This window comes from Camponotus vicinus, unplaced genomic scaffold (genome assembly GCF_025532165.1).
Source record: "Camponotus vicinus isolate PSW18456_S1 unplaced genomic scaffold, iyCamVici1.0 SCAF_5, whole genome shotgun sequence".
NCBI lineage: Eukaryota > Metazoa > Arthropoda > Insecta > Hymenoptera > Formicidae > Camponotus > Camponotus vicinus.
Genome location: NW_028141977.1, coordinates 18,935,997 through 18,950,006, shown reverse-complemented (window position 1 = coordinate 18,950,006; position 14,010 = coordinate 18,935,997). Strand labels below are relative to the sequence as shown.

The 14,010-nt window shown below is 33.7% G+C and overlaps 1 protein-coding gene across 12 annotated transcripts in view; it reads right to left on the bottom strand.

Moving 5' to 3' along the window:
- The window catches only part of Mtd (TLD domain-containing protein mustard), a 132,119-nt gene that overhangs the window by 46,824 nt on the left and 71,285 nt on the right, over nucleotides 1-14,010 (bottom strand). For 9 of the 12 annotated variants that reach the window (XM_083100549.1, XM_083100550.1, XM_083100545.1 and 6 more), the window contains 2 exons: nucleotides 3,353-3,421; nucleotides 1,618-1,724 (listed from right to left, as the gene is read on the bottom strand). In XM_083100549.1, the coding sequence (XP_082956675.1) occupies nucleotides 1,618-1,724; nucleotides 3,353-3,421 (176 nt within the window). The remainder of the gene's footprint in view (nucleotides 1-1,617; nucleotides 1,725-3,352; nucleotides 3,422-14,010) is intronic. The other 3 variants (XM_083100553.1, XM_083100546.1, XM_083100540.1) reach the window with 1 other exon arrangement.

Here is a 14,010-nt window from a genome sequence, read left to right as displayed (position 1 = left end):
TCCGCAAACGGCTGGCGCGGGTAATGAGATAAATTTCTAGCGATAGTTGGAAACAATTGTCCCTCTTGGTGAACCCTCGGCTCCTATTAAAGCCACACCCGCGCGTGCGCATATGTACGGAGAATGATTTAAATGTTCGCACTAGTATCTGGGTTATTCGCATGCTTGAAGCGAATTTAATAAACTGCTTGCGGGGCCATCGAGACAGAATCTAAATTTTCAGTGGCAATTTCATATACGAGAAATAGAGCGTGGCACGATGAGGTGATTTGAAATGCGCGAATGTTTCTCCATACGTGTCATAAAAATGTAAATATAACATCATAAATCAATTAAATGAATATTATAAACATTATACGCGCATATAAAAGCAAATAAAAATTAAATATAAATCATAGTCCCATAATAAATTTCTAATCTAATGTAATCTTATTATAATAAACGTATATAAACTATTATATTAGTATAAATATTTACAAAATTGTTACAAAATATTACAAAATTTTTCATTTTTCTCGTAATAAATAATAAATTTATAATAATTTCTTTTTCATAATGATTATATATATCTCGATAAATGTAGTACATATTTCGACAATTATCAGAGATGCTTTCGAAGATTAATAGTATATACATTCTGCATCCTGTTCGATTACATTAAACTGAATAAATAAATTATTCATTATTCCTGAATTATTCATTCCGATTAAAAATTAGCCGCGGGCAACAACCTACACACCCGTATTTTGCCACTGTCCATAATTTTATTCATCTTTCACGGCGTACTGTTCATCGAAACGCTGCTTCATTAATTACCATACCATTATACTTTATCCTTAAATTCGTGCGTCAATTAATGTTCATTAGATTCTCCGTTAAACGCACCAGTGTTGGTAACACGTCGATTTGAAGTACATGCGGGATATGTAGCGATCGATCACACGTGGCACTCGTGCCACTTTGAGAAAAGTAAGTCAATGTAACTCGCCCGAGTAAGGTTGCAACAGCGGCTCGAAACAGCCCGGATTCCCAACCTTCGTCTGGTCTAGAACCATCATGGTCAGCCTCTCCGATTCACTGATCTGCCCGGAACTTCCGTATCGGATCTGTCGCGGATCATTGGACGCGCGAATCTTCTCTTTGTGACATTGACGGATATTGCATTTTATTAAACGATCTCTTTTCGATGGAGCGACATTGACTTGAATTTATCGGGGAAAGAGCATATTTCACGAGGAGGCATATCGTTTGAAGATAATAAAAAGCTGTCGCGGCTACTTAATATTAAATCCACCGTGCAACAAAAATTATACGATAGATAAAATACGATCTAGATATAGTCTTGATCGTCATAAACACTTTCAAGTTTAGATAATATTTTTATAGATAATTTTATATAGATAATATTTTTCTAGAAAAATATTTAATTAACTTATAATTTATTTACAGAAAGATTGATTGATATCCTTGATAAAATGATTCCATCTTTTTAGTAACGTTTGTTTAGTTAAATGAGATAACATATGTAAACCGATAAGATTCATTCGTATAGAAAACCGACGCAAACATTTAATTATGCTTTAATTACTTAATATTTAAAAAATAACGTATGCTCACCTTTCGCGAGCTTATCCACAGATTCGAAGCGTCCTTCAACCTTGTTCCGCAAAGAATCCAAATCGAAGGGTGCCGTAAATCCATGATCCACGCTACGGCTCTTGCTCCTGTAATAGAGTAAACGTGATCGTTAATTCCTTCTCGATTATAATCTGAGCTCGTTGTGCAACAAATTTGATTAAGCAAAAAGAAATTTGCAGAAATAGATTGAAAAAGATATAATAAAACGAGAATAAATCGAGATGCAGACAATCTATTTCAAACATTTTTTTAAAAATCAATCTCTCGTTATTTCCACAAAATAACACAATATATTAATTTTTAAAACATATATATATATATACACAGGGTGTTTCTTAATAAGTGCAAAAAATTTTAGAAGATGATTCTTTGTCGAAAATTAAGGGGGGTTTTTCATATAAACATATATTTCTACATTCCTCCCTGTGGAGTTACACTCCTCCAAAAATGGGGAAAATTGTTATATATAAAAATTAGGTTTTTATTTTTTTCTCAAATTTGGATATTTTCTACTAGTAAAAAGGTTATTTAATAATATTTTTTTCAATTTCCCGCATTGTTATAAGGAGATGAAACTAGCAACTCCTATTCAACTTTTTATTAGAACTTTTTAATGTTTATATGAAAAATCCCCCTTAATTTTCGACGAAGAATCATCTCCTAAAATTTTTCGCATTTATTAAGAAACACTTTGTAAATATATTTTAAAGAAACTATGATAATTTGTAACATCGTAAAAGAATTTAGTGCAATGAAAACAAGCACATAAAATACTCTATCCAATGAAAACATATTTCCACTTACAATTTACGTTTCTGAAATGTGGAATCAAATCGCTAATACATTCGAAAATAAAGTTGAAAGAGTCCATTCGCCGCGACTTATTCTCGCAGAATATATATTGCGGGACGTATGCGTAAGTGGCTAGAGATAGGTAGATAGGTAGACGCTAATAGTTTGGCACGGCACTATTTGTAAAATACTCAAGTGTAAAAGCAATTTTGCTGAGCCATAACAAAACGCGATTCACGCAATTTCACGATGCAACGAACCATGCGAATCGTGCGAATTACCTCCATAAGTTGAGTAGTTTGCGGACGCGTGGCCGACAAAGATAAAATCCGCTAAAATTTCTGCGAATAGACCTGAATATATAGCGTAATGCTTCGCGAAATAAAAAGAGAAAAAAAGAAGACGAACATGAATGAAATATCAATATATGAATCTGATGAATAAACTTGTATTATGCTGTAAATAGCAATAACTCATTCGTCAAATTTGTCGAAATATTCCAATTAATTTCTTCTAAAACCGTTCATCGGTTAATATTTGCAGAACGCGTATTTAAAAATGCGTGCACTTTAATAAAAATATCAAGAGGTGCACATATCAATATTATCGCTAGATAGATTTCTTACCGTATAAAAAGATATCCTCGAAAAACTCATTAATATTTAATTTATTTATTTATCAATATTTCTTTCAATTATTTATTAATATTTTAAAGAGAACTTTATTTTAGTTTCTAGTATTTTTTAAGTACAATTTATATTTTTTTATTTGTAAAAATATTCCGTAATGATATACTATAATCTAAATATCAACAATATATAATAGTGGATCAGAATTATTTACGATACTTACAATTAGTTCATACTGTCCAAGTCCAAAGAAAATGAAATAAAATGACGATGAATGTGCGTGTTTTGCGTACCTGTAATACGACATTGAGAGGTTCTCCGTTGATTTCGAAGTGGTGACATCCTGAGACATTCGCCTGGACCTGGAGATGCAACAAACAATCCAAAACAAGGGTGGTGAGAATACATGCAATCTACATGCGCAGCAGAGCTTAAAAAAATTAAATTATAATTAAATCAAAAAAAGAAGGAAGCTTGCGTATGCTTAAAAAGTAATTTTTTTTCCCGAAGAAACAATTTTCCACATAGAATATTTAAAAATATTTTAACTTCTCGCGGAATTTAATAAACTTTACATGCTTGATATTTTTGTAATATACGAAGATGCGATTATAATATGTTTTTTGCAGTTTAATAATTTTTAATTTGCTCGAAAAACAAATTTCTATTCGTTTATGCCAATTTTAATTAAATTACACAATTCGAAATTCTTCCTTATTAAATAAAAATCCGCATTAACACTGCAACGTTACTTTAAATAAAATATTCGCTTTACCGTAATAACATTGTCATTTAAATGAAAACGTGAATGTTTTTTTTAGCATACGCAAAAACTGAAATTAAATTAAAAATAAGCATGGGTTGCGTAAAAAGCATTTTCCGTCAAAAGAAAACTCGCAGTGAACAATTAGGCGTATATAAATCAAATTAATCGCGAAAATGATATCGATCGAATTATAGCAGTGCAACATTCCATTGGATGCACATGCAGTTTCGTTAGGTTTCGTTCTTGAGGGGTATGAGCGTGTTATCCGTGCGAATCACGAAAACGCAATCACTTTGAACGACGGCAACTGCACTCGATTCGGTCAATTTGAGAGAAGTAACAACTGCGTGCACTTGCGTGCGCTCATGGGAGGTGCTATGTCTCTGCCCGCGCTAATTGCATCCGACATTTTAATTTGATTACATTGGCGCGGCCTAGCAAGTTTGCTCGTTACCAGGGACGCGCTTCGAAACAGCGTCTCTCAATTATCAGATGCCAGAAAATTCATTCCCTCCTCGAGACAACGTATATTTGCACATTTCTCGCAATAAAATATAACTTATAGATTTATCTTCGATGTGTAATCAACGTAAATTTTTCATTCATGCTAAATTCCGACTGATCTTTAATTAATACAAAATAAATAAAAATCATTTTTTTCGTTTTTAGAATTGAGATTTAAGGTGATTGCTCCCAAAAGTATCAGACGAAAAGAAATAAATAAGAAATGCTTTTATTAATCTTCTAAAAAAAGGCTTTAATTATTGAGTAAAATTGGCAAGTAATTTTTATTTTAATTTTAAAATGAGAGTTTCCGCCAAATTATTATTATTATACAACTGTCAGATTTTCCTGCATTTTCGATGTAATTACATTGCGAGGAAGAGAAGCGCGAGAAAAAATATATTGTCTCCTTCAACATCAGATGAAGAGAATCAAATTATTGACTGATAAATGAAGCGACGAAAATTTGGATTCTTTCAAACTGCAAACTTGTGTAAAAAATTAAGAAAGCTTTCAGAATCGCGGTCATCTCAGCACTTAGCGCTAATGCAATATTTTAGCTTCTCAGAAAAAACTCGGTAGCAAAAGATGAGCATAAGATGCGCACGTACACATAAAAGAAAATTGAGAAAATATTTCATCTTTTAAAAAGTACAAATGTCGAAACTTTATATGACGTGTATTTGGATACGGAGACGAGCCAAAAATAACTACGTATCGTATATTGTTCTTTTATATGTAATTTCATCGTGAAACAAAGTTCGCACAAAGTTGCATGAACCCTGTGACTTGTCGACGAAAAGATATATTTCATTGATGCAATTTGGCAATGCAAATTGCATTACTGCGCTTGGTCGCGCGATATGTCAATAATTAGCCAAAATAATCCGAAGGCCAGCAAAATTAATATCACCGCGCAATATTTTGCGTGGGAATAAAATGATTTATTGAACGATATTTAATTGGGCGACCTGACGGACGCGCGACGTTTTCGTCGATCTGGATAAATATATAGGTGGACAGGTATAAATAGCTTTGGCACAATTTCGCGATGATTCTTGTTTACACGCTCGCCGCTTTCACGCTCGCCGCATTACTTCGCCAAAAAACAAATATTTGTGTAATACTTCGCGATGTTGCGCGGGTAATGTTCGCGATTTTTCGCAGCAGGAGTTGAAAGTCGCCAAGATGTTTGCCGAGAACATACTCGGTTTGCGCGCGATGAGATACCGCGTAATTCACTCGTGAAAATCGATGTGGGAGTCGAGAAACCGACAATTAATAAACCGCTATTGCGAATTCTCGACCATCGGAGATATAAATAATAAACCGCGAAGGCCAAGTCTTCAATCAACCAGACTTTCAACCAAAACACGACGATTGAGACGCAATCGCCTTCGGAAATATTTACTCGCCGATACGTAAATTCGAAACCTCTCCGACCTTTTTAAGAGCATGAAGAGCGGGAAATTTCTTCAGAGTGCTGTTTATTTAAAGAATTTAATAAGAATTCGTACAAAATCTGCAAGTACAATATTTTTCTAAAATCTTCTTTTATTTAATTATATAAAATTGTTTGTTAGAATTATATGTAGCGATATAAATAATAATAATAATGAATGAGTAATAATAAAAGTAGTAATAATATTTAAGTGAGTAATAATAATAGTAATAATAAAAAAAAATTAAATAATGCAAATAATTATGTAATAAATCTCGATAATATGATCTCGATCGATATTTCATAAATACTTATTGATTTATCTTGCTTCGATTGTCACAATCGATTAATAGCGCCTAAAAGTAGGCAATTGCAGACAAATGCGTACAACGTAACCGACAGAGTAATATTTTTGCAGGCGTTCATTGTTAAAATTTTTAAGCTTGATAGAGTTTTATTCATATATTGTGGCGATAATAAAAGACAGATTGATAACAATATACATTATATCTATCATACTGATAAGAGAGCAACAATAAGATATCATCTTGATAATTTTTAATTATATACATCTTTTTTATTAGTCAAGTATTTTCTCAAAAAAAACTTTAGAATTTATAAATATTGCGTCTCTTTTTCATTTTCTCGTGTCGTAATTCAATATTACGTTAGTGAGAGGAACTGGCCTCAAGATAACCTCCTTGAGACGCGTATTTCATCAAACGACTTTCATGTACGCGCGATAATCCCAAGACGTCTATTCTCAAATCTTATAAAAAATATTCCTTGAAAATTCCCTGAAGTTGTCCTATTATCGTCCAAATCTCCTAGATAAAAAGAATATTTAAAAAATTTTTTGGTACAACTTTTTAAAATAAATTTTTTTATAATATGCGTTTTTTAATCATTTTTATTCGTACGAAGAAAAAAGACAAAGCCATTTAACTCATGCTAGATTTGCAAATGTACTGAATAAGGTAAAACAAATATTTTCCTTCATAATATTTTTAACACTTGCATAATATATTTTCATTTTTTTAAAACACTAAAATATAAAGAATATATGCTGAATATTTGCTTCATTGAGTATATAAAGGTAAATATATATATATATATATATATATATATAAAATTCATAATTTTAACAGTAGGTTGCCGAGATTGCTTACAATATCAAAACACTATTAAAAAGAATTTTTTTAAACAATTTCTCGAGTTCCAATAAAGTTTCATGAGAATTCCCTGATTTCTCCAAGTACAAAGGAAATGAAAATTTCTGAAAATTCCAGATTTTCCATGTTTTCCCAGGGAGTAAACATCCTGAGTCCGCCACTGTTGACCCGCCACAGTAGTAACAGACGGTACACACTGGCGAACAATTTCTCGAGCTACGCATCAGTCGCGTCGCGTACTACGTGACCGAGATCACGCGCAACGACTAGCGAAAAAAAAAACGAGGCGCTTCTGCTATACGCGATGGAATTTTAGACTTCCATCGAAAGGGAGAAAGGTGGCACCCAACAGCACGTGTCACATTTCAACATTTCCTGCGATCACCCGTATCCGCCGTATTCTCCGGATGACTCGCCGTGCTTTAAACGCTATCGGATACGCAATAATCAGATACGGGGATCTTTCCTATGACCGTACTCAATGTGAGGAAATCGCGAGGACGAATCATTGTCGATATTAATCGAGTGACGTAATAAAAACGATGATAATCACAATTAGATTTAAGCCAATTGCTCGAGCGGAGAATCGCGCGGGAATTATTTTGTAACGCGATGTAATCGCTCATTTCGACGAGAGATGCGTGACACGTCATTTATCAACAATGAGAAGAAAAAGAAAGCGCGATAATATTAAAAAATGACGCTTTGCTCATATTTGCATCCTTTGAAATTGATATAGACAATTTTATCTCGTGCTTTTTTCGAGAAAATATATAAATTGTATGAATGTATATAATCAAAGTAGAAGAATCGTGTCGCTAAAATGCATCCTCAGAGAGAGGGAGAGAGAAAGAGAATGTCGAGAATTGGGTTTACCCAAATTACACATTTTAATTCTTATCGAAGCGACGCATGAAATAGCGCAACTGGTGAGCCGTGTGCGTTTATTCCAATCGTATAATTATAATAAATATTATAATAAATATGCCGCTGTGTGTAATAAATCGCCAAGTTTTATACGCGTGGATTGATTTTATTTTCCTATTACCATATTTCATAATCCGCCGCGTCGCCAAATTGGCAAGACCGTGGCATCGCGCCAAAATGATTTTCCTTTCGCGACACATCGCGCACCTCGTCTCGTGAATCCGAATCGAACGTAAAATGCGATCCAAATTCGCGGCATTTTACGAGACTTCATTATGCACCTTCGTTTTCCGCAAATATAGGCAATCGTAAATCTTTTATTATTCCAGACGCGCGTTATTATTTTCCGGGAGAGAGAGGAGTTTCTTGCAAGATTTATAGGCAATAAACAATATTCCACCGGTGGACGAGATAATATCGACCATCGTCGGGAGCGATAATGTCGTTATTATACGGTTATATGATGTTTCTTCTTTTCTAAATAATAGCGGCTTCGTAATGTTCCTTTGCAGCCCGCCGATCAATCGATATCGTCGTCCATGTTTTATACGATATATACCTCGTGAAGCAACGTATTATTGCGCATCCGCTATTCGCTTCTCCATCGTTGTTTTCAATATGTTATCATACGTTTAATTATTATTGTATCGAAAAGGTGAATCGTACGTTTAATTATTATTATCGTATCGAAAAGATGAATCGTACGTTTAATTATCATCATCGTATCGAAAAGATGAGTTGCCCAAGTTTTAACAATAAGATGGGAAATGTCATTAATCGCACTTAATCGTGATGCATTTACGAGATTAGAAATTCGTTACTGGTATGTACCGATTCGATTAAAACCAAGACAAGGATTTCCCCTCGTTGTTCGCTAACGAGCCAGCAAAGCAAATACGGTGTTTCCGTCGAGCGGGAGGAAACGTGTTCTTCCCCTTCGTTCGACTCGTTTAACGATCACTTCGGAACCGCAAGGATAAAATCTCCGGGGTCCTCAACGACGACGGATCGATATATGTACGCCGCAAACTCCGGCATCGGAAGACAAACTTTAGGAAGAAAAATAGAAAGAGAGAGAGCGGAAGTAGCGTGTACGTGTGTGTACGGAGCAATCGAGTTGTTCGGGACAATGTTGCCCGCCGAGATGGAAATTTCGCCGGCTGTCGGCGTTGCTTTAACGAGACCGGGCCCCGAGAATTCGCAAAGGATAAACTCGATTTGTGCCGCTTCGTATACCGCCAACTGCGTTACTTTATGACGTAACCGCGCCCGTATAATGTAATTCGACGTAATGTACCGTACTCTCGCGAAATGCTATTCGAAACGTCGATCGTTCTATGAAAGATTGATTAAACTATTACGTAAAAATTATTATTTTCAAAACAAGTTGCCTAATCACGCACGGCTGCAAAAATAGGATACGATCAAACATTACTGTAAAAGAATTTAAGTAGACATATTAGTTAATTAATATATAATTATATATTATTAATTTTTCATGAAAAATAGTCCAAACAAAATAGGCATATATAATTAAAAAGGGAGCAATTAATTATGTAAAAAATAATAATATTTTATTAGAATATTTTACGGAACAAGTACTTCAATTCACACGATATCAAATTGCTTTCTAATCAACTAATCCTATTCTAAAATGCAATGTGTTCTTATATGGCTATTATTTTCTCATACATTACAGACAATTCTTTCGTTCACAATTAACATTCTAATCTTAAATAATAATACTGGCACGGGATTCCTTGTTGATTACCTACTGTGACTCAAAGTAACGTGGAAATTCCGTTGTAAATGGAGCGTCAGGCGTGTAATGTACTCTTCGTGTTATCGTCTTACAAATTAAGCAGAATTGCCGATAATCGTAAACGGAAGAAGAGAAGATAAATGAGAAACGCAACAGGGGATTTCATTCTCACGGAGATACCAAAGATCTTCTTACATTGAAACTTGATTTGTACAATTTACATTCTATGTATAATGCGTCAGCGTCATTCAATATATATATATAATGTAAGTCGATAATTCACACTAATTGTTTTCGATTATATACACGTGCATTACTCTCTCTCTTAATAATTGTAAATTGTACATTTTCAAATAAATATTTTTTGAAAATAGGACGCCAATAATGATTCTCAGGGACAAGTCTTGAAAAAATAGTAGTATATAGAATAAATATTTAATAAAGCTTATTTTTTTCTCCGGTATTTCTCCAGAATAGATCCTCGTGTAAATTAGGTGCGATCGTTGAATATAAATAAACAAAATGAATTATTCAAATCGTGTATTATCAGTTTCTCGTTGAAGATATATAAATTTCCGCTTTGAAAAACAACGCGAATCAAGGGCATCTTAGCTTCCTAATCAACACCAGTTCAATTAATTCAAGAAGAAACTGGCAAACGAGGTCAAAACAACACTCTTCTGTTTGCATCGGAAGATTGTACGAAGAAAAATATCATTAAGTAGAAACTATTTCGCCACGCACATTGGACTTTTTGAGATAATCAAATATTTTTTCTTGTCATACGTGAGAGAGACGTGAACTTTTATTTCTAGCTACAATAATTACGTAATTATGTTATTTTCTATAAAATGTATCAAGAAATTAAATGTAATAACTAATTAAATTAATTACTGTATCATTATATAAATGAAGTTTACTGACAGTCGGTTAATTAATTAAACTCTTGAAATGAAATATATAAAATGCATTATTGATTATAAGTATTTTTGGAACATTAATTATTAATTAATATCGCACAAAAAATAAAAATTCAAAATTTATTATATTAAAAAATTTTTTTACAAAATAATTTTAATTTGAAAGATATCAAAGTTCAAAATTATAGCATTTCCTAATTTTGGGAATTTTTCAAGGATCTATTGAAATGTATCTAGCCATTTCACGATAAGACGATATAATTTCAAGGACGATATAATTTGAAACAAAGAAATATTCGTATTATACGTATTCACAGCGCGTATGTCGACAAAGATGCGCAATTTAAATGCACGTCTCATTATATCGTTAACCAACGCGCTTTATCGATCCGTAATACCATCTACAGTGAGCAATGCTTTGAGGTGATCGACTTATTTGGCGTGCGCGATTTCCGGCGGACGGTTCCATGTATATCCACTCCGTTGATTAAAGCCCACCCGCCAAAATCGCGGCCTTCATCGATAAAATAGACTATTAAATTGGAATGGCAATTAAATCCAGGAATTAATTTCCCGGCTACGTTTTACGGTGCGTATAGCGCAAAGTCACGTGCCGTGATCATTATGCGATAATAACAAAATCATAAATCATAAACAATGCGCGGTGCACTCGTGTGTTGTAATATTGCTACAAGTGTATGAAAAATTTAAAAACGAATTCGCGAAAAATTTAGAACGACCAAAAATTAAAAACGAATATATTTTTTACACGTTGAATGACCTAATTTGAGGCACAATATGATCTAACATTTAGCTTTTTGCACATGATAATTTATAGAAAAAAATGAAAATTATTTTATCGTGAAGAAGAATATTTTTAGTTCTAATATAATTAAATATATATAAAAATTTTATTCTTATATAATTTTTATATTTCAATATAATATTCTTTATACATAATATTATTTAATGATCATATATAAAAAAAAACTAATATTAATTAATTCTAATATTAATTATCTTATAATATTTAATTATAATAAATTAGCAATATTGATGCAAAATATAAGGTACACCATGAATTATAATTAAAAAGATATTCAATATGTTACTTTAACGGTATGTATATTAAATTGCACTTTTTCATTATTCTTGCGAAACAAAAGTTCAAAGATCAGCGCTAAATTATAGTGCTATCAATAATGAAATAAAAACTTTAATATGATTATACGACAATCCTTCACGTGTGATAATTACTCCCGTGCTGTCACCTCCTATGCCGTGTAACAATTTTTTAATCTCTTCTTTGACAGCTCGTCAAACATTATTAGATACATAATTATTGCTATCAATCGCTGACTCACTTTCTATCTTACTAATCGACGACGTTTAACCGTAACTTCCGCGTGCAAAATAAATGATTTGCCGCGAGCGAAAAGTGAATGTATTACGAGACATAATGAAGTTACTGCTATTCGCTTTCGTTTTTCATTTGCCAGATATCCGGAAGAAAGAGTAAGATTTTAATACCGTTTGCACGTTTTTTTTAGAGCTTAGTCCGTAGAAATTACTCAATTTTTTGTTGTGACTCTTCAGAAATTTACGTCGCGAGATATTTTCATTAAACGAAAATCCAAATGCCAAATTAAAGATCAAGAATTTGGCGAGCGAAAGAAGATGTGATAAATGTGGAACTTTCTATGTGTACAATGTTACACAAAAATCATCGATTCAAAGATATGTAAATTTTGGTTAAAAAAAAATTCGATTTGAAATATATATAAATATCGATATTAAATGGAATTTTAGTTTGCATTTTTCATCATTACATCGAGCGATTTATAAAAAAAAAAAAAGAGAAAAATCTCGTGTCGAGCGAAATATAGAGTTACGAGGGAAAATTCCATTTCTCGTTTAGAAAATAGCGACGGCGAGAATGGAAAACGGATTAAAACTCGAGAATAATTGCATCTCGACGCAAAAGTACGTTCGCGTCGCAAACGGCGTCGTAAACTCGTTCTCGTCGAAGGAAGCCATCCCGTCGACAAACGCTCTAACTGCTCGACTATTAAGTAACAAACAGCAGCTGTTGCGTTGTTTTGGCGCCTTATTCTCGACGTGCCGTCTCCGATCGAGGTATCGGTTGCCAAGTATTCGCGAGATGCGAGGAAAGATACAGAGTCTGGGTCGCGGCCAGGTTTAACGAACGCTTTGCAAAACAAAGCCAGACGACGAGGAATAGCCATGGATATGCGCGCACAAATGCGTGTAGAAATAGGATATAGAAATAGCGGCTGTCGTCGCGATTTACAATCTGCGGATGGCGCGAATTATCGCTCGCGAGAGCGCGATAATGATAGTGTTTAGATTAATTACCGAGATCGGTCAGTTAACTCGCACAATCAATGTCATCTTGCGGTCCCTTCGACCTCGAACAGTTTCCCGTTGTTCTTAATTGACTAAATTGTTTATCATTTGCAGCTTTGCATACAGTCAACGGTTTATCGAGCATTCTCATCTAGATTCTTGCTTGCAAATTCCATGATCAACGTGTCAATCCGGAAAAATAAATTGCCTCACCGTGAGAAACATGTAGAATATATAACAAATTTTTAAATATAAAATTATAATATCAATATATACACATTTCTGAAAGCGTTGCGAAAGCTGAATTACTTCATCCTTATTATTGAAACAGCGAGACCTATTCGATTCCGGATTTACTCGGTCCGACTTTCGCAAGAAATCGCAAAACGATTGAGTAAGTACCGTTAATCGTTAGCATTTATCGGCAAAGCTAAACCATGAAACACAAAAGTCCATTGTATTCTTATGCGCATTCGCAAAATTTCATAGCAACGCACTCGCAAAATTTCGCATTTTCCCCTTAAATTTTTTTCGGCACGTTGCTAGAGAGAAAATAAAAAATCAACGCGGATTTTACATTCGCGATAACATCATGATTGACGTCATCAGTTTCGCGTTTTTTTACGTAAATACCGTGAGTTAATCAACCGCAGGGAAAAATTCCATCGACGTTCTCATTTATATTTATAGCCACGTACCGGTAAACGCGAAATTCACGCGCTGTCAAACGAACGTGCCGTTTGTTACCGATGACGTCATCCATCGTCATTATTCGATTGCAACAATGCACCATGTGTACACGCGCTCTCATTATTCTTCTTTGAATTCGCAAAACCAATTGTTGCGCATGAAACAAGTACCAACAGGAGCAATGCTAATAATAATTCTTCATTTTAACTCGAAAAAAAATTATTCATATTGTAATAACGATACTTTAAATTTCAATTTGACGTATCCTTAAAATATCACTTGTATCGCATATTCGACAAATATAAATATTTAGATCCCTTAAAATGAATTTTGTAGAGACACTTCTCCCATTATTCGCGAGCAAACTAATTCCCCATCTTCTTCAGCGTAACTTTTCGCTTT